The 26,843-nt window shown below is 36.6% G+C and overlaps 1 protein-coding gene across 1 annotated transcript in view; it reads left to right on the top strand.

The window, feature by feature from the left end:
• Nucleotides 1-26,843, top strand: part of CNTNAP2 (contactin associated protein 2) — a 1,539,511-nt gene that overhangs the window by 235,569 nt on the left and 1,277,099 nt on the right. The window contains exon 5 of the mRNA XM_035021319.1: nt 21,622-21,815. Coding sequence (XP_034877210.1) covers nt 21,622-21,815 — 194 coding nt within the window. The remainder of the gene's footprint in view (nt 1-21,621; nt 21,816-26,843) is intronic.

Consider the following 26,843-nt stretch of genomic DNA (forward strand, 5'->3'; position numbering starts at 1 on the left):
TTGGTCTGACCAGATGGATCTCCCAAGCCCCTGTTATAAAAAAAATACTATAATGCATCTCTCATCAGGATGACGTAAGTGTAATATTTCCTGAGATTTATAGCACTTATTTAAAAAAAGAAAAAATGTATGAATAATTTAAAGAAATAATTCAGCCTTATGTTTTGAAAAATTAACTTTTATTTCTCAGTTATTGAACATGTACCTTGCAATTCACTGACCCATAATTACATTGAAGTCACAAACTATTTAGAGTTAATTCATAGTCATTAAATTTCATATCCTCGGAGAGCATATTTTCAAGATGACAAATGCTTCTCCACATGAATTAGTGCTGAATGCACTTTCTTGTCTTACCTGATTGTTAACCTGTTGACAAGACTATAGCAAATACACAATACCACACTGCTTCACTGTTCAGTAATAGCAATTTCAAGAATTCACTAGATGTGATAAGTAAGATGATAGATGCCTTTATTCATAAAGAAATTCTTGTCTACTTGCTACATGTGTCTACAGCACATATATTTGTAATTTTTGAAAAATTAGAATGAAAAGTGAGAGTTAAGTAAACATTAGTATTATGGCTAACCATTTCTGTATTTTATATTTTTCCTCATCAGTTTACAATATCCTTTTTTTTTTTTTTCATTTTCTCTCATATTCTTTTTTAACTTTAAATATGCTTGTTGTTCTTGTACTGGACAGTTTTCACAGTTGCACTGAATTGGAAGTTCTCTACTAAGGGATGATGAGAAAGAGTCATCTTTAACCCCAAATTCAAATAATAACAGGAGACAGTGTTGCTAATGGAGCATGATGCTTTTTGCCTTTATTTCAGTATTAAACTAGTGACACTTCATTAATTTTTAAAGGGATTTGATTTGCCCATTAAGAAGTTCATAGAAATGCTTTACTTTCAGTTTCTTAAGAAGGCCAAAGTATTTTGCATACTCCTCTCTGCTTAACATATTGCTTCATGTTTCTTCATTAAGCAAAATCACATTTGAAAACAAAACTATAAATGAAAATAAAAGATGTTATGTTTACATTTTCAGTGATCTTTTATTTTTAATATCTCTTATAAAAAATATTTTTTGTATGGTGAAAGAAAGCTGGGCTTTGGAATCAGACTCATCAGAGTTCAAACTAAATTCTCCCCTTTGTTCTCTGTGGCCTGGGCCAGTCACCTAAACTTGCCAGGATTGTGTTTTTAAACATGCATAAAATGGGAATTTGGGTAAAATCACATGTAAGTCTATTACTATATATGAGCATTGAATGTAAACCATTTTATTAGTATTTTATTTATGGGAATGAGACTAAAGAGTAACATGCCTCTTATACAGTGGGATGATCTTTAAAGGTGGCTTTAAATGAGATACATTTTTAAAGCTCATACAGTGGGATAAGAAAATCCTTAAAACATCAGTAAGAAAATAGACAAAGGCCATAAAGAGATAATTTACTTAGTAGTTTTTTAATTAGTGTATGTATGTGTGTGGAAGATATTCAGCATCACTAGTTAACATGCCAGAAGGTAAAATTACAATGATAAACTCTTTTATATCATAAAATAAAAATAATAATAATGATAATATGTCAAGCGAGTGAAGATGTGAAATTTTATTCTATACCAGTCCGTTTTATTCATAATTTTACCTACTTTAAATCAATGTATAATTAGTTTCATTTTCTGTTCTTTTCATAAATAATTTGGAAATAATCTTTATTGTTATTTCTATTGGTTACAAAGTTTTCTATATAATTTTTTTGTGCAAAGTTCCCTAACTTTCCCCTATGAAAATTTAGATGTCTCAGTTTCAGCTGGTTATGAGTAGTGGTATAGTAGAACAAAAACCATATTCATGCACATATCTCTTTCCTTTAGGGAAGGAGTGACCAACAATAAGACTTATTCCTATAGGAGAAAATATTCCAGTGTTGGCAAGGTAGAGTTCAGAGCTTAAAAGCGTGATTACATTTTGACTATTAAAAAAAACGTGCTGCCACATCGACTCAAAAATAATATAGTCGACCACTTTCTTTTCTGGAAGAGCTTTTATATTTGTTTTTCCATGGCACCCCACTCTCCTGGTTTTCTTCCTACCTCCCTTGACATTCCTTTTCCTTTTTCTCTAAATAGTTACCACATGTTGGTGTGTCCACTCAAGTCCTGGACCCTGTTCACTTCCTTCACAAAAGTATCTCATTTAAAGCCACCTTTAAAGATCATCCATATACTGATGGCTTCTGGATTTATATCCTAAACCCTGACTTCTTCCTGATATCCAGATTTATATATACAACCTACTTGGAATCTTGACTTGAATGTCTAGTAGATATCTCAAACCTAAGGTGGAAACACAACTTCTGATTTTCTTCCCCAAATGTGCTTCTCTAATACAGTAGTTCCCCCCCTCTTGTCTATGTGGGATATATTCCAAAACCCCCATTTAATGCCTGAAACTGTGAATAGTACCAAATATATATATATATATATATATATATATATATATACACACACACACACACACCATGGTTTATTTCCTTTACATACATATCTATGATAAAATTTAATTTATAAATTGAGCACAGTAAGAGATTAATAACAGTAACTAATGAAATAGAACAATTATAACAATATACTATAATAAGAGTTATGTGAAGGTGGTCTTTCTCTCAACGTATCTTATTGTACTATATACGCCCTTCTTCTGGTGAGGATGTGAGATGACAAAAGCCTACATGATGACATGAAGCGAAATGAATGACATAGTTCCATCTGCTTCCAGGGATAACTGAAACCATCCCAATACACTGTCAGTTCCTCAAGCGAAAATATCCAGAAGCTATCCTTGATCCCTTCTTTTCTCTCACCATTGCCACTGGTAGCCCTGACCCTAAAACCCAGTCTAGCAGCTTGTTCTGTCACTTCTCTCGTCCACCTTCCCACTGACAACACGCTTTAAATCAGTTCTCTTGTGATTTTTTTTTCTTTCTCTCTAGTTTCTGTACTCCCTTACAATTTATTCTTCATGTGGCAGTTACGGTGGCATTTTGTCTCCAGCATAAAACAAAGTTACCACTGTAATTTGATCAGAAGTTGTTAGAAATCCAGATCATCTCACGTTTTCTGAATTACAAAAGCACAGATATAGTATACAGAAAATTAGGCCAGGTACCCTAAGGCAGGTGCGATGTGGAATTTCTTTTTTTTTCTTCATAGTGATAAATTAGATAATACAAGACTGGCATTCACTTACAGCTTAAAATATAAAAATCCAATTTCCTACAACAAATGCGTTTTTACAGTTCTGTGGTTATCACAAAGTTACAAGATTATGTTTTGAGGAATTAATCAAAAACTGTCTAGTTAGCAACTGAATACTTCAATCTCTTGCTTTTTCATTGTATGTCAGTAAATATAAAGAGAAATAGAGAAAATAGACCATAAGAGAAATACAGTTTGCATTAAATAAATACCTTGCCCCACCTGCCCTTATCGCTAATATTGCTTATCGTCTTACTCCTACAATCATTGGGTTTCAGGTATTTTATGATGAGAACTTTTGTGAATGAGATGGCTAAAAAAATGGTGAGAATATTACTTATCAAAGAATTTATGCCAACAATATTGTATCCTCTTGTTCCAAGGTTTCTCATCGAATACTATTTATGACTTCTTTTTTAATTTTTATCATGGCTGACTCGAAACGTTGAGGCTTTTCATTTGGACACCGTGTTCCATAAGGTAACACAAACTTATCTTTGTAATGAGGCTTGGGACCTGCCATTTGCGCCCCCCCCCCCCCCCCAAATTCATACATTGAAACCTAACCTCCAGTGTGATGGTATTTGGAGCTGGTGTCTTTGGGAGGTGATTAGGTCCTGAGGGCTGCTACTTCATGAATGGATTATTGCCCTTATAAAAGGGCCCCCAGAGAGATCCCTGACCCCTGCCACCAGGTGAGGACACAATGTGAAGACAGCCGTCTATGAACCAAGAGGAAGACTCTTATCAGACCCCCAATTTAGACTTCCCCACGTCCAGAACTGTGAGAAATAAATTTGTTTTTAAGCCCCCCAGTCTATGCCACTTTTATTATAGCAGTGTGACCTGTCTTAAGTCAGGTCCTGTGGCTTCCTGATTCTGGCCCACTGGTCATTCTGTTATAATACATTACTTCAGTCTCAGCCTGCAGATAGAATTAGTGATGTGGTGGTTGGGCAGAGGTGAGTAATTTTTCATGACAGTGGAAGATATTAACTCTAGGAAGGTATACAAAGCATTTGAGGTCTGTTTTGTTTTGTCTCAATATGGTTTGTGACTTTTTTCTTTAAGTTGTCCTATTGCATTCTTAGAACAGCCAATTTCAAGCTTGCACTATGGGAAAACCTATTAAAGAAGTTCTTCACAAGGAGAATTGATGGCTTTATGTATATGAAGATGACATTTATAGAAGACTGTACTAAAAACAACTGCATTTCCAAGACCCATCTGTTATATGTACATATATACATATATATATGTATATATATGCCCTACTGTTGTTTCCCTACACATTCAGACCCTAAAGAGGTGGTACTACTATAAATATTTTCTATTTATATCAAAATACACCCACAACTTTTTTGGTGAAATAGGTTTATGTTACCAACTATATGAATGTAAATGTGAGAAAGCTCAGCACACACTAAAGGCTTGGGGAGGGGGAATTCTCCTGCCTCCCCACCAGCCTCAAGAATGGACTCAGAGGAAAAAAAAAAAAGAAAAGAAGAAAGAATGAGCTGGATCCCAACCACCCTCCTCCCACAGTGCCAACCCTACAATGAGAGTTTTAGATGTGATCTACAAGAATCAGCAGCTCAGTCAGCAATGACCCTCCCACCCCCATCCCTGTTTGATCAACAGACAAGATTTCCCCCTGCACTCTCCTTGGAATCTCCTACCATTAGCGGCCTTGCTCATCTCCTGATACCTGGCTTCACCACTGCAAGACTAATCCCCTCCAAAGTTCCTCCAAAGGTACTTGCAGCCCTTTATCACTTCCATCCCCACCTCCCATAAGGACTGCAACCACCCACAAAGTCACTTTCCGTCTCCACTAAGAATCAGTTCCAGGGCAGATGGCATCATGGCCGTCTCCTCATGGGCTATCCTCCCAAAGCCTTCTGGGGAACAGACAGCCATAGGGCAAGCAGTGTCTGGGCCAGATGGCCTGGGGAGGGGGGGTTGACAACGGTCTTCAACCCCAAAACAGACACCCCCCTCAGGGCTCGTGAGGATTCTAAGCCTGAACTTGGAAATGGCATAACGCCTGCATCCAGGAACTGGGCTTAGGGATTGGAACAAATAATACGCACAAAAAGTGCTGGCCAAAGAGAAAGGAATCACTTACTATGCATGAGTTATGGGGAAGATCCAGAACTTGTAAAAGATATCTGAGTTTGATTTAAGGGGTATGTTTACTAAATTTAACTATATTGATCTTGAAAATAAGCCCTTTGTAGTTTCTCTCCGAAAACAAAAAAAGGGGGGGGGGACTAAAGCAGAGAAAGAAACCTATGTTTTCAAACATTTCAAATTGCTACATCATAGAGAGTGAGTGTACAAATGTAAAAAGTAGAGAAATGAGGCAATTTTCCACTTACTTCAAGTCAGTAGAAATATCTGTCTCAACTGTCATGATCTTTTGTAAGAAAATGGCATCATCTTTCTGTACTTTCATGTAGACCTAGCTTGAAAATCACTGCATATGCAAGATATCTTCCTTAGATCATTGCATAGATCATTGACAATTTTGTATTGTTGCATGCATCATTGTATATATAAAATGTGTATCAATTGACTATCATTGTACACACTGCAGACAATTTTGCATATAGTTTTGCATATATTATTTGCATAAATCATTGGCATTATTGCATATCCAATAACAGATTTTGCTAATGTGCAGATAATATGTATACCTCTTTTTTGCTATTCGCATTTTTTCCACTGATCTCTTTTATGGCAGAGGCTCGGCCCCTAATGAGGCTTCAGTAAAGGAGTCCCTGAGGCAGATGGCATGGAGATATTACTTGCATCCCTAATTATTTTGTTAATAAACAATAAACTATATTTAGTTACCAGTGAGAACATTTTCATTTTGTAAATGTGCCTCTGACCCTTTTGTTTCTTAAGTGAAGGAAACCGTAATAAATAACCAAACCTCACTTGGTATAAAATGCTAGCTAGAGACTAGGTTTTGATGATATAGATGAGAATCAGTTTTGAAATTCACTTAATTTTAGCCACTTAGCTAAAAGCTGCTACAGAAGTTAAAGGGATTCTCTATCGTGATGAGTTAAATTTGAATTCTTAAAACTTTCACTTTGAATTGTGCATTCCCTCAGTCAAGTCTGCTAGATAACTCTGGAGCAGACCAACACCAGGATTGCCCATCCCACGTAGAATGAGAAAGTCCTTGCTCATTTCTAGCACATCAGAATACTCTGTCCACTCCCTCTCCTGACCCACTTAGGCCATTTGCTTCTGCCACACTGAGGAAGAGGTGGTGAATATGTTCACAGGCTTGGGCATGCATATGTCTGAATAATAACTGCAGACAAGTAAAACGTGTTAAAACTGAACTTCAAATGACTGTTCCTACCCCAGCTTTGTGCATTTTGAGTACGAGATTTCTGATTCAACCCAAGGACCTTTTAAAGATAATGGCTAAAGATTTAATTTATAAAGATTTAACAGATGACGACAACCAAATGATTTTCAAGAATGAGCAAATACATGTTCTTGAGTGAGAATTCACTTACCATATATTAAGCCAAAAATAATATTTAACCTAAATACAATGAGTGCTTTAACAAAAATTTCTCTCCCTCTGCCCCTCCCCCTGCTTATGCTCTCTCACTCTCTCAAATAAATAAATAAAATCTTTAAAACACACACACACAAAAAAACACAAAACCCTTAATGGCTGGCATTTAGAAGTGCTCTATAAATATTTGCTGAACGAATAAACCAGGGAAGTTATTTGTGGTAAAAATGGAATCGACCAGACTCTTTAATAATAAAGGTTATATGTAGTCAAATGGTACTTAGCGATAGTATAAATAATATCCTCCCCCGATGTTAATAAAATAGATCAACCAAAACTTGGATAGCTGTTAGTTTTAAGGCAATAATAAATAGAGGTCACTTGATAGTATTGCTAATAAATTCAACATAATAGTTTGTATTACATTCCAACTTTCTTTGTGAATGAAATGAAAGGCTAGTTAGTCCAGCCTTCCATCAGAAGTGAAATTCCCCTCTGAAGAAATTCTTATTATCCAGCTTTCAGCTGAATAGCTCCAGTAATGGGGAGCTCACTACTTGTAGTAATCCACTCTATTGTTGATATTATCGTAATGTTTTTTAAATTGTCATACTGAATTCTGACTACTTATAATTTTAATCTTCTTTTCCTGATTCCACCATCTAAAGTAGCACACAGAAAACCTCTGTTTTCTCTTTGTTACAGTATTTCCAAGACATTTAAAAAAATAAGAACATACATTGTATACACTGTGTGGTTAGGAAATTTAGAAATTGCAGAGCATGTCAATGTTCAAGATTTTCTTTTTTTTTTTTAATATTTTATTTATTTGAGAGAGAGAGAATGAGAGAGAGCACATGAGAGGGAGGAGGGTCAGAGGGAGAAGCAGACTCCCTGCCGAGCAGGGAGCCCGATGCGGGACTCGATCCAGGGACTCCAGGATCATGACCTGAGCAGAAGGCAGTCGCTTAACCAACTGAGCCACCCAGGCGCCCCAATGTTCAAGATTTTCTAATCAAACTTAATTATTATATTACATTAATTAGACTTGTGTACATGTGTTCACTTTTACACCCTGGCCCAGGCTAACTTCCTGTGAAGATCTACTCTTTCTGATGAGAATAGAAATCATACTGAGGCTTCTATGCAGAACAAGAAGCTCATCATACCTAATTTTGAGCTCACATTAGTTTCAGCTGCTATCCAGCCTTTATGCAATTTCATGCAGCAATATAGTTCTTGTGTCTAGCTTTCTTTTCCTTGTCTATTATAGCATATTCTTAAGGTATTATTTAATATTAAAAAATTAGCTTAAGTTAAAGGTCTTAAAATATAGATGACCTGTGAAATTCCTGAAAATGTATATTTTTTAATATATGAAACAAAACTTGCCTTGCAGTAAGCCTTTTTCATATCTCAGATAGTGATTTACCTCTGAAGTGAGGAATATGTAAAGAAGCCTCAATAGATTTGCTTTTAATTTTGCCTAATTCCAAGAAATTTACTGATTTTGATGATGCAATTCATATCTGGATACTATCAACATTATAAAGAGATCTCCCTGCAAATTTTCATAGTGTAGTATGTAGGACCCTTGAAGGAACAACCATATTTAATAAGGAAATTTTTGTTCTCCCAGCAAAGTATTTGTTTCAAATTTCTTAAAATCAGTTTGATATTGTTTTCTTTGTTGATCAAATTCCAAAATATAAAGAATTTGCAGTAAGATGAGCAATCTATAGACGACAAATGCAACCAAGTGTTGAATCAAGAAGTAAATTTTTTCACTTTGTTCAAGCAACATATTAATTTCAAAAATATGACTTAAAGCTGCATAATCTATGTACATCAGGGTGCATACTTGTGGAGTTTATGGTATTATCATTGCACCATTGAGAAACTTTTTATCTCTTCTTTCAAATAGTAGAAGATGGAAATTGTCACCCCTTGATTTTTTCTTGTAAAGCTTCAGCATCATTGGTCCCTTCAAAGAAATATGATGAAATTAGGTGCTCTCATGATTTTGGTTACTCTCTTTGAACATTTTTAGTTTTTTGTCTGTCTTAAAATGCCAATCCCATGAGGTTGAGCATTTTTTAATATGTTGTATAGCATATATTCCTTTGTGTGTTTGTGTGTGTGTGTGTGTGTGTGTGGACTGCCTGTTAAGAGTCCTTGATCATTTTTTTTTAGATTGAATTGTTTGAATATCTCTTACTGATTTTCAGGACTTATTTATACATTTTATATATGAGTGTTTGTTGGTTATATGTTTGGAAATACCATCCCTTGATCAGTGATTATCCATTTCACTCTCTTATTAATGCCTTCAGATAATCAATAATTTCTCATTTTAATATAATCTAATTTATCCATCTTTTCTTTTTTTTATTCTTATTTTAATCCCCATACATTACATCATTAGTTTTAGATGAAGTGTTCCATGATTCATTGTTTGTGCATAACACCCAGTGCTCCATGCAGAATGTGCCCTCCTCAATACCCACCACCAGGCTAACCCTTCCTCCCACACCCCTCCCCTCTAAAACCCTGTTTGTTTTTCAGAGTCCATCGTCTCTCATGGTTCGTCTACCCCTCCGATTTCCCCCGCTTCATTCTTCCCCTCCCGCTACCTTCTTCTTTTTTTTTTTCTTAACATATATTGCATCATTTCAGAGGTACAGATCTGAGATTCAACAGTCTTGCACAATTCACAGCGCTTACCAGAGCACATACCCTCCCCAGTGTCTATCACCCAGTCACCCCATCCCTCCCACCCCACCCCCCACTCCAACAACACTCAGTTTGTTTCCTGCGATTAAGAATTCCTCATATCAGTGAGATCATATGATACATGTCTTTCTCTGTTTGACTTATTTTACTCAACATAATACCTTCCAGTTCCATCCACGTCGTTGCAAATGGCAAGATCTCATTCCTTTTGATGGCTGCATAATATTCCATTGTATATATATACCACATCTTCTTAATCCATTCATCTGTCGATGGACATCTTGGCTCTTTCCACAGTTTGGCTATTGTGGACATTGCTGCTATAAACATCGGGGTGCACGTACCCCTTCGGATCCCTACTTTTGTATCTTTGGGGTAAATACCCAGTAGTGCGATTGCTGGATCATATGGTAGCTATCCATCTTTTCTTATATAGCTAGTGCTTTTGAGTCCTCTTTAAGAAATCTTTCCCAACTCCAGGAATATGATGTTATTCTCCTATATCATCTTCTAGAAGCTTTAATGTTTGACCCCTTGCATTTGGATCTACCTATTTTTAACTTGATTTTTGAGTACAGTATAGGGGAAAGTCACATTTCACTTTTTTCCCATGTAGATATCCAATTGACCTCAAATATATTATTGAAAAAAATACCTCTTTTCTCTACTATTTCTTTGTATTCCCTATGTTAGCACTGTATACATATGGTTCTGTTTCAGGAATCTATATGTTGTTTTGTTTTTTTCCAGTTCTGTCATTTTCTTTTTTTTTTTATTTTATTTTATTATGTTATGTTAATCACGATACATTACATCATTAGTTTTTGATGTAGTGTTCCATGATTCACTGTTTGCGTATAACACCCAGTGCTCCATTCAAAACGTGCCCTCTTTAATACCCATCACAAGACTAACCCATCCACCCACCCCCACTCCCTTCTAGAACCCTGTTTGTTGTTTATTTTGTCTGTTTGCCTATCCTTGCACTCATAACACCTATGTCTTAATTTACAATAATTTTATAATAAGTTGTATTAAAAGAATAAGTATAGTTATCAGGAAAATGAGAATTAAACTTACATTGAGCCAGAATGTCTAAACTAAACTTACAGGGAAAACAAACAAAAGGGCTAACAACATCAAATTTAGGTAAGGATGTGGTACAACGGAAATTCATGACCATACTACCGTGTATGTTTGGGGAGGCAGGGGTAAAAATCGACTCAACTACTTTGGGAAGTTGTTGGTAAAATTGACTAAACTTAAAAATACAAACATGTATGGACCCGCAGTCCTCCTTCTGGGCATATGCCCAACAGAAGTGCACAAATAGGTGTTCACAGACATGAACAAAAATGTTGATGGCTAAATTATTCAGAATAACTCCACACTGGAGATATCTACATGTTTAACACTAGAATGGATACATAAAGAGAAGTAGATTATACAATGTAATATCAGACAATAAAGAAAATGAGCAATCTACAACCTGCTGTATATACTGCTAAATGCAACTCCATGGATAAATCTCTGGAGCAATTCATTGGGGAAAGGTGACCACATTTGGAAAAGGACACCATGAGAGCTTATGGGTTGCTGGCAAGGATTTCTTTATAGATCTGTGTGGTGATTACACAGTTATGTTCATTTTGTAATAATTCTTAATACAATATGTTTATGATTTGTTCATTTTTCTGTTTATATGTAAAGCCTTAATAAAAATGTATCAAAAATGTTTTGAACGTAGTCCTGCAAATATAGTACCATAGTTAGATGCCATCATTTCAGCACTGTATTTTCCACAAAGTAAATTAAGATTGAATTTTTATTCCTACACATTATACACCTTAGTTGTGAAAAGGATAATGCACGTGTTCATGATGGCCATCTTGGTTTATTACTGATGATAAATTGTGCTGGTGCAAGCTCAGATTTGCAGTCAGTCAAGAACATTTTACATCATAATTCAGTTAGTTATCCTATTAGGTCTTTCTTCCAGCTTTATGTAATTGACAAATTTCATAAGCATGTCTTCCATGCCTTAAGTAATAAAAACATAAATGATAGTGTACAGGATGAAAGCCTGTGACACATCATTAGGGAGCTCTCTTCAAGTTGACATAGTCATTAATCAAATTATTTGGGGCATAATTAACTAATTTTGGGTGCCCCCAAAACTGTTATCTTCCAGACCACATTTTACCATTTTACGTTTATGAGAGATATTGCCGAATGCTTTGCTAAAATCAATTTATACGTATATTTACGGAATTTACTGTGTTCTATTAAACAAGGAAATGATCAAAAAGGAAATCCTTGTAACCCACCAACACTGCCTCCAGTATCACCCACCCCCCATTTCTCCTTTATTCTAAATGCTCATAACCCACATGCCAGATCTTGAAGAAGAGCTTTCTTATCTACTTTGTTTCTAGATTCACTAAATCCTTTGTTTTTAATGTTTGTGTGTATGTGTGTGTATGTGTGTTGGTGGGAGGGCTATCTTTACTTTTCTGGCAGCTCCTTTGATAAATATTCAAAGAAGCTAGGTTACATTGATGAATAATGCCAGTCCTTTGGGATATAAGCTAAATGTTTCAAAAAAGTTAAAGCAGCTCTATCTCTCTGCTTATGTCCCAACTTGTCACAGGAGGTAATTCCTGTACTCAGTTACTAGTTCTGCTCCTTCTAGGATGAAGGGAAATCTCTTGTCTTCATTGGAGAAGGCAGAAATGGGAGACAAGCCGTTCTGTCGTCTTGTCATCTAATAATGTCTGATAAAATCAATTCTCCTTTTCTGTTTTGTTTCAAAATGTACTTTAATACTCTTTCATTTTAACATTATATAGGCATTAATTTTCCCATATTTTAGGAATAACCGTGGCATTGCCATTTTTCACTTCTCTAGCTCACAACAGACATTAATTAAGGACTGGGGCTCTCTTTTCTGGCTTCCAATCAACAACTATAGCTCCTTGGTTGAAGCCTGTTCTAGCTCTTCTAAGTAGGTCAGATGCCACACCTTCTAGCTGTTTATGTCCCACTGTAAATAAAATCTGAGCTCATTAGCAGGCAACTTTTTGCACCTCTTCAGATGCTGTTTTGTTTTTTTTGTTTTTTTTTATCAATGAGATAATTCTCAATTGTCTGCTTAAACTTTATTTTTTCAAATATTGCCTTTCATTAGTCTTATTATTTTAGACCAGCTTTCATTTGTACCTCAAAATACACTTTTAGTGATACTCTTACATTACATATATTTTTCAATGTTCAGAGGGCCTTTTTAATCTGTGGCATCATGACTTTTATTTTTTCTTTGTCAATTTTGAAAAAATTTCAATCATTACTTCTTCAAATGTTTATATTCTACATATTTGTTTTATTCTAGAACTTTTTAGACTTCTCATTGAAACTCCATCTTTATCCTCCTTGTCTACAAATTTTAACAACTTTATTGATGTATCATTGATGTATACTAATAGTTACATATTTAAATTATGCAATTTGGTAATCTTATATATGTTATTCCTATGAAACCATGACCACAGTCAAGATGATGAATATATCCATTACCCCAAGAGGTTTATTTTTGCCACTTTGTAACCCCCCCTTTTTTTTTAAGATTTTATTTATTTATTTGTCAAAGAGAGAGAGCGCGCACACAAGCAGGAGGAGAGACAGAGGGAGAGGGAGAAGCGGACTCCCTGCTGAGCAGGGAGCCCAATACAGGACTTGATCCCAGGACCCTGGGATCATGACCTGAAGCTGAAAGCAGATGCTTAACTGATTGAACCACCCAGGCATCACTGTAAACCCCCTTTTTCCCCCCTCCTTGTCTCCCTTCCTCCAGCAATTACTGATCTGCTCTTGTTCTTATATAACAGTTTGCATTTCCTAGAATCTTATATAAATGGAATTTACCATATGCACTTTTTTTGTCCTGGATCCTTTCACATTATTTTCAGATTAATCATGTAGTGTGCATCGGTGTCCATTCCTTTTGATTACTGAATAGTATATGGATATACATCATTTGTTTATCTGTTCATCTGTTGATGGACATGTGGGTTGCTTTCAGCTTTGGACTATTACAAGGAAAGCTGCTAAGAACATTGTGCACAGGACTTTGTTATGTTTACAGGCTTCATTTTCTCTTGGGAAAATACCTAGGAGGGGCATGGTGGGATCATATGGTAAGTAGTACGAAGCAGAAGTACCTTCCTCCATTCAGATGATTCTTTGCTCAACTCTGGGTAGTTTCTCCATATATGTATGCTAATCATTACTCAACTGAAGACTTTGAGGAAGGCCCCTTCTACTCCTTCTTTTGCTTCTGACTCCAGCCAACTGGTCTCACAGCTCTCCTCAACTCAAGGATTCCATCATGTTCTGCCTGGGTTCTTTCTAATGTCTCATCCTGGAAACTCTCTCAAAATAGGAAGCTAGGAAGTAGGACTCACTTCATTTTGTCCCATATCTCAGGGATTCCAGCCCTTGATTGCCTCATATCTTATGGTCTTGCAAACTATCATTTCATATATTTTGACTGCTTTTTCATTGTTCCAGGTGGGGAAGTAAATTCAATCCCTATGACTCCATCTTGGTCAAAAGCAGAAGTTCTTGAATTCTAACATGTTTCATTCTTTTCCTATATTGACTTCTGTATGAATCCTGCAATATTACCTTTCAGCTGAGCGATTCTTTCTGAGGTAATATGTAATTTGTGGATTTTCCTCTGATGGAGTTTTCTTTTTCCTGTCAATGACTATATTTTTTTAAGATTTTATTTATTTATTTGAGAGAGAGAGAATGAGAGACAGAGAGCATGAGAGGGAGGAGGGTCAGAGGGAGAAGCAGACTCCCTGCCAAGCAGGGAGCCCAATGCGGGACTCGATCCTGGGACTCCAGGATCATGACCTGAGCCGAAGGCAGTCGCTTAACCAACTGAGCCACCCAGGCGCCCCAATGACTGTATTTTTTTATTCCTAAGATTACTTTTTGGTTCTTTGTAGTATCTGTAAATGCTTTATTTCCCCTGGTTGTATCTGATCATTACTGCTGTTTTTAATGGGTACATTACTTATTTTATATTTTTGAGAATATAAAACATATTTATTTCCACGGTCCTCAATGGTTCTTACATCTGGAGTTAATTCCCATTGAACTTTTGACTTTGTTAGCTGACTTTGTGGCATTTGTTTTCTTTCCTGTGATTTGAAATTTTGGTTTGCACACTCTTCTTGACAACCAGTCTCCCTGGCTCTCTGGCTCTGTCTCTCACCTCCTTTTCTGCTGGATAGTTTTGTGACTTTCTGTATTCAGCTTCCCACATTCCTAGTCCAGAACCACAACCTACATGGATGACCTTGTGCCTTTGTCTGGCAGTGTTATTAGAGAATCGTAAGTCCAGTCACCGAGTCAGTGGTGCTGAGCTCATGTATACCTGTTTCCTAACTTCCTTTTTTTTAAAAGATTTTATTTACTTGGGGGGAGAGGGGGGAGGGGCAGATGGAGAAGCAGACTGCCTGCTAAACAGGGATCCCAAGTCCGGGCTCCCTCCCAGGACCCTGGGATTACAACCCAAGCAGAAGGCAGACACTTTGAGCCACCCAGGTGCCCCCTGTTTTCTAACTTCTCTGGGTACAGTCTATCTAAGCCATATTTCTAAGTCAGTAAGCAGCTGTTTTAGTCTTGTTTCCCAAGCAAGTTAGTCCTGGGCTAGTCTTTATTTTCAGCCCTGACCCAGGCTTCCTTTCTCTGACACACATGGAGAGACTTACATTTACCAGTATTCCCCAGGATCCAGTGCCCTGCTGCCTCTGTGTTTTCCCAGACCCTGACTCCAGCTAGCCCCTGCTTTGGTCCTACCCATTGCCTTGCATTTGGGTTGCATTTCTTGTGCATGGAGATGCTTATCTTATATTTTATCCTGGCTATGTCTTTTCAATTTTCTTTTTATCTATTTTATCTAAAAATACTATGTATTTATAGTAGAAGGAGGCCTCCAAGCCTGAACTCATAATACGATCTTGCCCGAAAGTCTCCTTTTCAATTTATTCTTTTCATCTGATACATATTTTTCAACCACTTATTAAAGGTAGTTCTACACTTAATTGAAAAAAAAAAATTCTACCTTTTTCTTTTAAATTAGAAGCTAGGCTTATAATCTCTGGTGGTGTTTGCAACCACCCAGTTGAACATCATGTTTATGCAGGAAACATTTATCACTAGAAAAGAAATTTCAAGCCCTCTCTTGAACCACCTACTAAGTTTTTCTTTTCTCTCAGAGGTACTGGTTTATAAATTATAAAGAAGAAATAGCCATCATAATTATAAGCTTTCACTAAGTTTAGAGGGCTAGTTTCATTCATTTCTCCAGGTTCTCTATTACAATTTATCACTCAAGTAACCCCAGTAGAATGGGACACTAGAATATAAACACTATGTATCTTCATAATTCACACACACACACACACACACACACACGGGGTGTATGCATGTGAAAGAGAGAAAAAAAGAGAAGAGAAAGGGAGGGGTGAAGGGAAGTGGAAGAGGAGAGGGAGAGAAAAAGAGGGAGGGAACAGCGTCCTTCCTGTCTAGGGAATGGTAAGAGTTTTATATAAGTGCACATGTTTCAGTTCATGCTAACGACTTTCTAGTTATCAAGTGATATTTTTGGTTCTTTTATTTCCAAATAAGAGTTAGTGTTTTCTTCTTCGAAGCTAAGAGTTTATGACTATTCACTATCTCTACCTCCTCTACCTTCTCTTCAACTTTGCAGTTTTTTTTCCTTTGAACTATCACAACATCCACTGGGAATGCATTTGCCCTCTTATACTCTCCACAATATGCTGGGGAACACTTCTCTCTTATATACAATTTTCCCGAGGTTTTTGTGATGAAAGAGTTATCATTCTTAATCCTTGGATCAATAGAGGCTACACATTTCACAAGCCAAATGAACAAAGTAATCAACTTACCCAAATTAAACTGCTTTATAGATCAAAGAGAAATAGGAAACTTTTCATTGATCTTTCTACCATGTTCTTCACGAAAGCCTGACATTTGCCTTCCCCTTGATGTTAATCACTATTCTCTCCACATGTACTTCTGCAAAGAAATAACTTTTAACTTATATTTTCCCTTCTTTTAGAATTTTGTTTCCCTTAAAGTTGACAATAAATTCTACTTTTTAAAGTAGTGAGATTAATGGGATTAAGTAGTTGTAGTTAATTGCCTCCTCATTGAAAAATTGTAATGCAGTAAAAATGAGTAACTTAAGAAAATTTAAACTGGAATCTTTTTTAAGGACTAATTAGGAGAAATATTCTAATTTCACTGAACAATTAATTGCTCACATTTGCCCCTCTTCAGTCATTGTAATAATCGCATATTTACTTCAATGACCAAATCACCTTGTTGCTTTTGGTAACACCTACAGAATTTTCTATGCAGTTAGCTGTAGAATTTCCCCTAAGTTTGGAACAATATATCTAACAGATAAGAAAGTATATGAATAATCTCTTGATGATGGGGTGTGTTATTATCCCAGAAATTCATCTACAGCTCCTCTAACATTTTACAGAATTCTAGGTAAAATAGGCATGTGGATGATAGATGACTGTAGGGAATATCAGATACTACAACAGGGGGAAAACAGCATATAAATAACACACACGGACAGAGACAACGAACTCCCATTGTTAGTGAGCAGATTATCAGGAGATTCCAAGGAGGTATTGCAGATTGGATTCCCCAGGATATAAATTCTAAGATGGAGAAGAACATGTAGGGAATTTATTAGAGAGTACCTTTGGGATGGAGACTTGTGGAAGGTAAAGGGATGAAATGGAGAGAGGCAGAGGGAGAAGTTGAGATGCAATCTACTCTCCGTGGAGGCTTCAACCAATCCTACAGACTGCCATGACCCACCAGTTTTCCCAAGTTGGGGCAGGAGGAAGGAGTGCCCTTTCAAACTCCTGGTTGACCAGTCACTGCATGTGTACAACCCCAGGAAGGGACATGCCCTTGGATACAGTGCCTCTTTTTCACTCAGGAAGTTCCTCAAGAGGAATTACAGCTAACGACTGTCTCTCAGCCACTTTGAAATAACTGAGGTAATAATTCCTCCTGTCATGAAGGAGGACCTGAATGGCACATCACAGCTTCCTCTGCTGGAGGTAATGCTTGCAGTGGACATGCTGATACTTGAAGGAGAAGTTACAGTTTCTCACTTTTATTGGAACATGTCACACCCTTGTTTATATATCGTCTGTGGCCGCCTCAGTGCTACAATGGCAGAAGTTGGTAGTTCTACCAGAGGTGTATGGTCTGCAAAGCCTAAAATATTTAGTATTGAACCCTTTATAGAAAAAGTGGGCTGTTCCCTGATATAGGGTTACTACCTTCAAAGAATATTACATCACTTCCTAGTAACCTAAGACACTCAATATAGAATGTATTTTTTCTTGCCACCTCTCCTTTGTGCTATCATAGTCTTGGGTTTTACTTCTACATCTGTTATAAACCCTCTAATTCATTGTTCCTGTTTTTCTTTTAAACATTCCATTAGGGGCGCCTGGGTGGCTCAGTCGTTAAGCGTCTGCCTTCGGCTCAGGTCATGGTGCCAGGGTCATGGGATCCAGTCCCGCATCGGGCTCCTTGCTCCGCAGGAAGCCTGCTTCTCCCTCTCCCACTCCCCCTGCTTGTGTTCTCTCTCTGTCAAATAAATAAAATCTTTTAAAAAATAAAATAAATAAATTAAATAAAATAAACACTCCATTAAGGGTACCTGGGTGACTCAGTCAGTTAAGTGTCTGCCTTTGGCTCAGCTCATGATCCCAGAGTCCCAGGATGGAGCCCTGCATTGGGCTCTGTGTTCAGCGAGGAGTCAGCTTCTCCCTCTCCGTCTGCCCCTCTCCCTGCTCGTAGTCACTCTCTCTCACTCACTCTCTCCAAAATAAATAAATTAAAAATCTTAAAAAAAAAAAAACCTCAATTATCTTTTTTTTTTTTTTTTTAATATTTTATTTATCTGACAGAGAGAGAGAGCAAGCACCAGCAAGGGGAGCGGCAGGCAGAGGGAGAGGGAGAAGCAGGCTCCCACTGAGCAGGGAGAGCCCAATGTGGGGCTCAGTCCCAGGACCCTGGGATCTTGACTTGGCCAAAGGCAGACGCTTAACTGACTGAGCCACCCATGTGCCCCCACTCAGTTATCTTTTAAAGAAATTTGAAAACATGAACAAGTATTTTATCTTCACTGACATGTTTACCATTATTAGCGTTCATTTCTTCATGTAGGAATGAGTTTCAATATGGAAAATTTTCCTGGAGGCTGAAAAATTTACATTTCTTATACCTATGGGTGATGAATTCTCTCAGCTTTTGCCCTAAATATCATGTTACTTTCATGTTTAAAGGATATTTTTGCTGCATATAGAATTTTAGATTGACAGATTTGTTTTTTCCTTTCCTTTCCATCCTATCAGATGTCATTCTTTTATCTTTTGCTTTGCATCGTTTTTGCTAAGATGTTATTACCCTCTGGCTACTTTTGAGATTTTTCTCTTTAGCATTGTTTTTTTACCAGTTGATTATGATGAGACTTGGTGTGTTTATCTTTGTATTGATCCTGTTTACAGCTCTGAATTCCTCAGATATCTGGGTTTACTATTTTCAACCACTGTTTCTTCAAGTGTATTTTTTAGGGGTGCCTGTGTGGCTCAGTGGGTTAAATATCTGATCTTTGATCTCAGCTCAGGTCTTGATCTCAGGGTCATGAGTTCAAGTCCTGTATTGGAATCCATGCTGGGCATAGAGCTCACTAAAACAAACAAACAAACAAACAAAAAACTAGGGGCACCTGGTGACTAAGTCAATGGAGTGTCCAACTCTTGGTTTTGCCTCAGGTCCTGATCTCAGGGTCCTGGGATCCAGCCCAGCGTCGGGCTCTAGGCTCAGTGCAGAGTCTGCTTAGGATTCTCTCTCTCCCTTTCCTTCCTCCTCTCTCTCTTTCCTTCCCTGCCCCCTCCAAAATTTATATATATATATAATATATATATTTCAGAAACTTCCATTTTGTTCTCTTTAGTTGTATATTTTCCCCATTAATATCTCATATTGTTCATTCAATATTTTATATTTTCTTTCAAATAATGGAACTAATTTATAAGCTCAGTTTTAAAGTCCTGGTCAACTAATTTCATCATCTCTGTTATTTACAATCTGTTTCTATTGACTGACTTTTCTCTGGTTTAATTCATTTTTTCCTTCTCCCCCAAATGTCTTATATTTAAAACAATTTTTATGCTGGACATTATGGATGCTATGTTGTTGAGCTTCTGAACTTTCACGGCCTTTCTTAATGAAGTGTTGAGTTTTGTCTGAGCAAGGAGTTAATTTATTTGTAGGTCAGATTGATCTTTTTTCAGGCTTGTTACCAACATTTATTCAGATGTGCCCAGAGTAGCCCTTAGTTTAGGACTAAATTATTCTAATATTTCTGAGATGTCTGCTGAATGCCTAGCCTTGTTCAACAACTTCTCTCAAGTGTGAAAGTAAACTACTTCCCACCCTGGGCTCCCTTTGGTTGTTGTTCATTTCATAATGGCCTTTACCTGGTCTTGTGGAGTCTTGGTCTGCAAATACACAGCTTCCGATTCATACAGAATCTGGACTCCAGAGGCTCACTGGTGATCCTATGCAGATTTCCAGAGCTCTTTCTCTCTAGAGCTGCCCTCTCCTGGTACTTTGTCCTACAAATTCCAGCTTCCTCAGGAGATTTGATTTTGATATGTCTCCATCTCATTGACACTGTTGTACTCTGGGATGCTCTTTCATATGCCACAATCCAGAAAGTAAACGAGGCAGAAAGTCAGGAAGCTGGCAGGGGTTACCTCATTTGTTTATCTTCTCTTGTGGATCAGGGATCCTGTATTGTCCATTGTCTAATCCCTATAAAGGGATTATACATTTTGTAATTTTGTGATTTTTTTTTATGGCAGGAGAAGTATTCTATCATAGCTGAAAGCAGAAACAAGCCATGTAAACATCATTAAGTGAATGATATATCTGTGATGATTTGCAAAATGATTTCTATTATCACAGTCCTCATAGAATAAATTATTTTATTGTCTCTTTTAAGTTTTTTGTTTGCGAAGTGCTGCATATATATACTGATACGCTGTACATGGGATAATTTCTTGAATACTTTTCTACCATTCACTCCCATTAGTAGCCAAACTCACTCAAAAAATTATATTGCCCCTTAGCACTAAGCATTATGCCATATTTTCCATAATATATTTATATACAACCATAGTTATTTTATACAGTGGTATAAACTAAGAGTGGTTTTTTCTATATTAATGTTATTTTTCTAAAAATTTTTTTGCATTTTTATTATTTAATAATTTTTATATTTTACCAAAAGAAGTTTTACTTCATTTAGTTACTGAAATTATTTTCCTCAAAATGTGGTTATCAAGAGGCCTAGGTTGTATATCTCTTAAGGGTTAATGAATACATTCCCTGAGTAACTATATACCTTAGTTCTCATGAGTATGGGACTTCATATAAGATTAGACCTCCTCTTAAGAACTACTAGTACTCTTTGAACTCTGAACTTTTTAATGCAAAAGAGAGTTTAGAGTGGTGTATAATTGCTTTTTGTTTCACTTATAATCAAACATAAAACCTCACATGAGGAATTAATAGATTGTTACATTTTTTTTCCTAGTGATTTTTATTTGAAGAATTAATGGTAAATTGATCAACCCTCAGCCAATTAGACTTTGACATGTACTAATAAGATCTAATTGAGGAATTATGAAGACATTTGCTCAGGAGAAAATGAGCACATAATTACACTATAAAGAAGTTAGAGTATCAATGTTACCCAGCTGGAAGAATATTAGTTGAAGTCCCCGTGGCATCTATAAAGGACATTCCATAATATATCTGTAGAATGTTGCACTGCTAAGGCCAATTAAAAGATGTAGAATAATCCATAGTCAATTGTAGAACTTCAACTCTATCCATTTTCCTCTCTTGCCTCGACCTTCTTCAGGTGCTGGGGGATGGTCTCCATCCGACAGTGACCATTATCAATGGCTTCAGGTTGACTTTGGCAATCGGAAGCAGATCAGTGCCATTGCAACCCAAGGAAGATACAGCAGCTCAGACTGGGTGACCCAATACCGCATGCTGTACAGTGACACTGGGAGAAACTGGAAACCCTATCATCAGGATGGGAACATCTGGGTGAGTCACTGTCAGAAATGCAAACACATAACCTTGTGGCAGATTTGTGACCCCAGACCCTCCAAGTCCTGGCACAGTTTGGGGAGGTGGAGAGGGTTGGGTATGGCCAGGCTGAAGGTTGATCATGCTATTTTTGTTTCTTGTCTTTGTGTTTGTGTCCTCTGGCACTTGCTGAGAGAGAAAAGAAATGTGAGTGAAGCCAGAGAAGGTGGGGAAATGGATCTAAATCCCAGTGTGCCTTGCCCCACACCCTGCCTTTCCTAAATGGCGGAAAACCCCTATCTTGCAAAGTGGATGTGTCCCCTTCCCTGGTTTCTAGTATATTTCACAGAAAACAAAATCTCCTAATAAAACTGTGTTGAAAACTGGGGAAAAAAAAGATAAATAATTTAATGATAATAGAATACTAGAATTTCTTTAAACACAATATTTCAAGTTACTGTATTTTTGTCTGGAGTACAGATCTGAAATGGTACAAATTGTACCAAAATACTGAACCATGAGTTAACAAAATAGAATGAAAAAAAAATTCCTGACTTACGTTTTCATTCCTTACCACCACCCCCTCCCCCTTACTTGCTCACACTGTTTCTGTTGAAGATATTTAGTTAAATCTTTAAAGGACAACATGGGAAAAGGTCTACTGCCCACAGGGTCTGGGTGAACTCACAGGCACTGGGCAAGGGGCCGTGTACTCTGAAGCACTTTACTTCCTGCCAGAAGCAAGTTAAGTTTTTTATTTTGCTTTAATCCAGGCCTGTTCAGATGGAATAGCATTCACTGAGCCACTGACCATTTATGTATAAAGTGAAAAATAAGGTAGAAAAAAATGGTTTTCTTTTAAAGAAAAACCAAATGGAAGACCAGCCATAGTTCTGGAGCACATCAGGCACTACACTGAACATCCCCTCCCCAGTTTTAAATATTTTAAAATATTACTGGTCTTCACTCAGGTGTATGCACTTGTCGATATTTGTCTAGTCAAAGCCATCAGGAAGCCATTCATTCACTCATTCATTCATTCTTGTTGATTGAAGAAATAGTTTCCTCTGGCTGCAGTTTCTATCCAAGGTTAAAGGCAATGGGTCTCAATCTGAGCTCTCCATTTGAATCACCTAAAGACGTTTTAGAGTATATGGATTCCAGGTACATCCAGACCGGTTAAATCTGAATCATTTAAGTAGAAATTAGATGAATGTTAATGATAACTTTTTTTGAAGACAGAGATCTTCAACTCAGGTAAAATATTGAAATTATGAGAATAATTTAGAGGAGTAGGAGCAGTGATTTATGGCAAGAAAAGAAATGTCCCATACTATATATTATATATAATTATTATATTAGTGGCTTAGACCCTTACTACAGATCTATATTCATTTTATTCTTTTATTATGAAAGAAAAATAGTTTAAACCATTCACTCTTAAAATATCTCAGTTAAATTGGAAAGTTGTGTGTATCCAATCAAATGTTCAGCACACTTGAATAAATTACTTTAAAGTACTAAATTTTGAGGGATCTAGTTTAGTTTAACCAAAATTAGGTAAAGCCATCAATATTAAACAAGAAGAAAAAAGAAGGAGTAAGAGGAAAGTCACTTTTTAAGTTGTGTTCTTCACAGTATTAGGTAGAGCACTGGGAATTTTCAGCCTGATCAGGGCCCACTCTTAGAGAATTTATATTTTAAAAATCCTCAAGTAATTTTCGTGGGTTGACAGAGTTTAGAGCTCCTAGTTTGGGTAGGTGGTCATTTCTACAGCAGTATCCAATGATCATAACTGTCATGTAAAATCAGGATATAATGTTCTGATAATAAAAATTCCTCCAGGGGCGCCAGGGTGGCTCAGTTGGTTAAATGTCTAACTCTTGATCTCGGGTCACATCTTGATTTCAGGGTCATGCGCTCAAGTTCTGTGTTAGGCTCCATGCTGGGCAAGGAATTTACTTAAAAAAAAAAGTCCTCCAGAGTTGTTCTTTATTTCATCAAGCCATGATTATATGACAAAAGTAGTTGTTAATTGGGATGGATAAGCTGTAGGAAGCAAGGAGAAGGGATAATGTCTCTTTACGGAAAGTTTTCATTTTACAATTAAGATAATACAAAGTCTCAAGCCCAACGTATAGAAAAGTGATTTCGACTCTGGATATACAATAGAATAACCTAGAGAGCTTTAAAATATATGGATGTCTAAGGGCGCCTGGGTGGCTCAGATGGTTAAAATATATGGATGTCTGGGTCCCACCTCCAGAGATTTGGTTTAGTTGGTCTATGATGCAGCCTAGGCATCAGGTTTTTAAAGTTCCCCAGGTCTTTCTAATGTACAGCCAACATGGAGAACCATATTTTAGATTGGTTTTTGGCCCATAGGTAAGGTGGGGATGGAAGAAGTTTATTGTGAGACACAAAAATAAAAATATTAGAAAATTAGGAAAGACCTTCCTCAAAGCGTAGAGGAGAGAAAGAGACTGACCAAACAGACCAATTAAGTGGGAGTAGACAATTAAGGCTCAGATCACAAATTCTTCCAGGAAAGGATTCATTATTTTCTAACTCTCTGTGGATTCTAACTTAAAACCAGATTAGCATGTTAGTGATATTATTTGAGGGCTGCAAACCAGACTCCAAACAATCTTCCACATTTCTGTTTTTGTAAGGTTTTTGTCCCACAATTGAGAGTGTCAAATCCTCTTCTATCATAATGCACTAAAGTGGTAATACAGATAGCTGATAAAATGCAGAGGCATTTGGGTTTTAATTTACTTATCAGATACTTAGCAGTTAGGGATAGTTTATTCTGACTAAATACAGAGACATAAGTTCAAAGAGCTAAGAAAAGTCGAATTTTCCAGGTTGACTTGGACTCTCTGGGTTTACATAAAATACTAGGGGTTGAGTGAGAGAGACAGGGCCATGCAATGGAAATATCACAGGTAGGCTCCATCTCCATACACGGCTCTCAGCCTTTTCCCATGGTGTTCAGAGTGTATTTTCTACTGTTTTCTGCCATTCTGGTGTTCCTTTGGTTTCTTCTTTTCAAATCCTATATTTTTCATTAAAACTAAGTATGTGATGAGTGATTATTTCTAGATGAAACTATAGTGAGCCAATTATGAAATTTCAGAAATCAAAACAAGTTTGAGACACAAACTACGTACTGTGAAATGTTTTTTTTTAAATGCCAGTGAGCCTACAACATAATGATTACATTCCTTTAATTACCTATGACAGAAATGGTTTAATCCTCATTAATGTGAAAAATAGTCCCTTGGTTTGATGTATTCTAAAAGAGATAAAACTCATTGTTTTCTAAAAATTCTTGAGTACTTTAAAGCTTATCTTAACATGCATTAGATGATTAAAATTTAGCATTTTCAAATATTGACCAAAAAATACACTTCAGACATAAGTTTATGAAAAATGTAATTAAATATTAAATTTTCTTTTAATCCAAATACTGCTTAACATAATATATATTGCACTTAAATAAAAGAGATATCTGAGGTTGCCTGGGTGGCTCAGTCAGTTAAGCATCTACCTTCAGCTGGGGTCATGATCCTAGAGTCTGGGGATCCAGCCCCACATTGGACTCCCTGCTCATTGGGGAGTCTGCTTCTCTCCTCCCTCTCCCTCTGCCCTGCCCCTGCTCATGCTCTCTCTTTCTCTCTCTCTCAAAAAAAAAAAAAAAAAAAGGTAAGATCTTTAAAAAAGAAAGAGATTTCTGACATAGATTTGGATGGCTGTTTGATGGACAACACTCTCTACAGTGGGAAGTTTCAGATAGTCAAAAAATGTTTAAGCTGATACACTTACAAAGTTGTTTTCCCTATCCATCCCTAAAATGATTGATTACCTGAGAAGAATGAAAAGCAATGTAAAGGGCGCCTGGGTGGTTCAGTTGGTTAAGCGACTGCCTTCAGCTCAGATCATGATCCTGGAGTCCCAGGATCGAGTCCCGCATCGGGCTCCCTGCTCAGCGGGGAGTCTGCTTCTCCCTCTGACCCTCCCCCCTCTCATGTGCTCTCTCTCATTCTCTCTCTCTCAAATAAATAAATAAAATCTTTAAAAAAAAAAAAAGAGTGAATGCCTTCTTTACATACCATTATTGTTTTGCAGAATAGTAATATACCACAAATTTACCTGTAATGTAAACGTAGATTTTCTTCTTCTTTTTAAAATTTGTTTATTAAATGATGAACAAATGTTTATATATTCCTAATGATTTTTTAAATCAGTTTTTATCCCTTTCATTAATAGTAGGCAGGTATCAAACAGGGGTCAGTAACCACTGAATGTATTAGATGGAGAATCCCACAGAACAGAAATGTTTATGGTATTTAAATTACAACTTTACATATTTATCAAGAATATAGGAATATATAGGTTCATATTCTCTAAGCAATATTAAATAGAATATTAATTTGCTAGATAGAATAAAAACCTGGGTCACTTACATGCTTTTTTCCACACACATACTCACACAGAAAACGTCATTGTTTCTAACAAATTTGAAACATTTAAAAAAGCTAAAAAACAAATAATAGCAGATGAATTTATTAAATTCTTTGTTTTCCTGAATACCAATAGCTTGAATATTCCCTACCTACTTTTTAACCAAATATCTTACCAATTCATATCTAAATAATAAAAGTTCCTAAAACTCTTTGTAGATTACTATATAACCAGGTGTTCAGTAAGTGAAAGCCAAGATAGGGATTATAAAGGCCTGAATTCAAGTATCTGGGTTCATATATTTGGTTTATAAACTTGGAGAAGTCACTTTGTGCCTCTAATTCCTAATCTGAAAAATGAGAATAATGCCTCTTGAGAGATTTACACGAGATTATGTAAGTAAAGAAGTTTTGCAAGCTAAAAAGATTTAGAAACATGTATGTTATCAATTGCCTATATAGAAGCATTCCATAAAACTGGTAGCTTTCTAGTTTGTATACAAAACTGGGTCAGTATTTCTTTTTAGTGAGAATAAACTGTGATGATAATTTTCAGAGAGGTTAGTCCCCCTCTATCCTT

This window comes from Mirounga leonina, unplaced genomic scaffold (assembly GCF_011800145.1).
Source record: "Mirounga leonina isolate KUSES-001 unplaced genomic scaffold, KU_Mleo_1.0 Mir_174, whole genome shotgun sequence".
NCBI lineage: Eukaryota > Metazoa > Chordata > Mammalia > Carnivora > Phocidae > Mirounga > Mirounga leonina.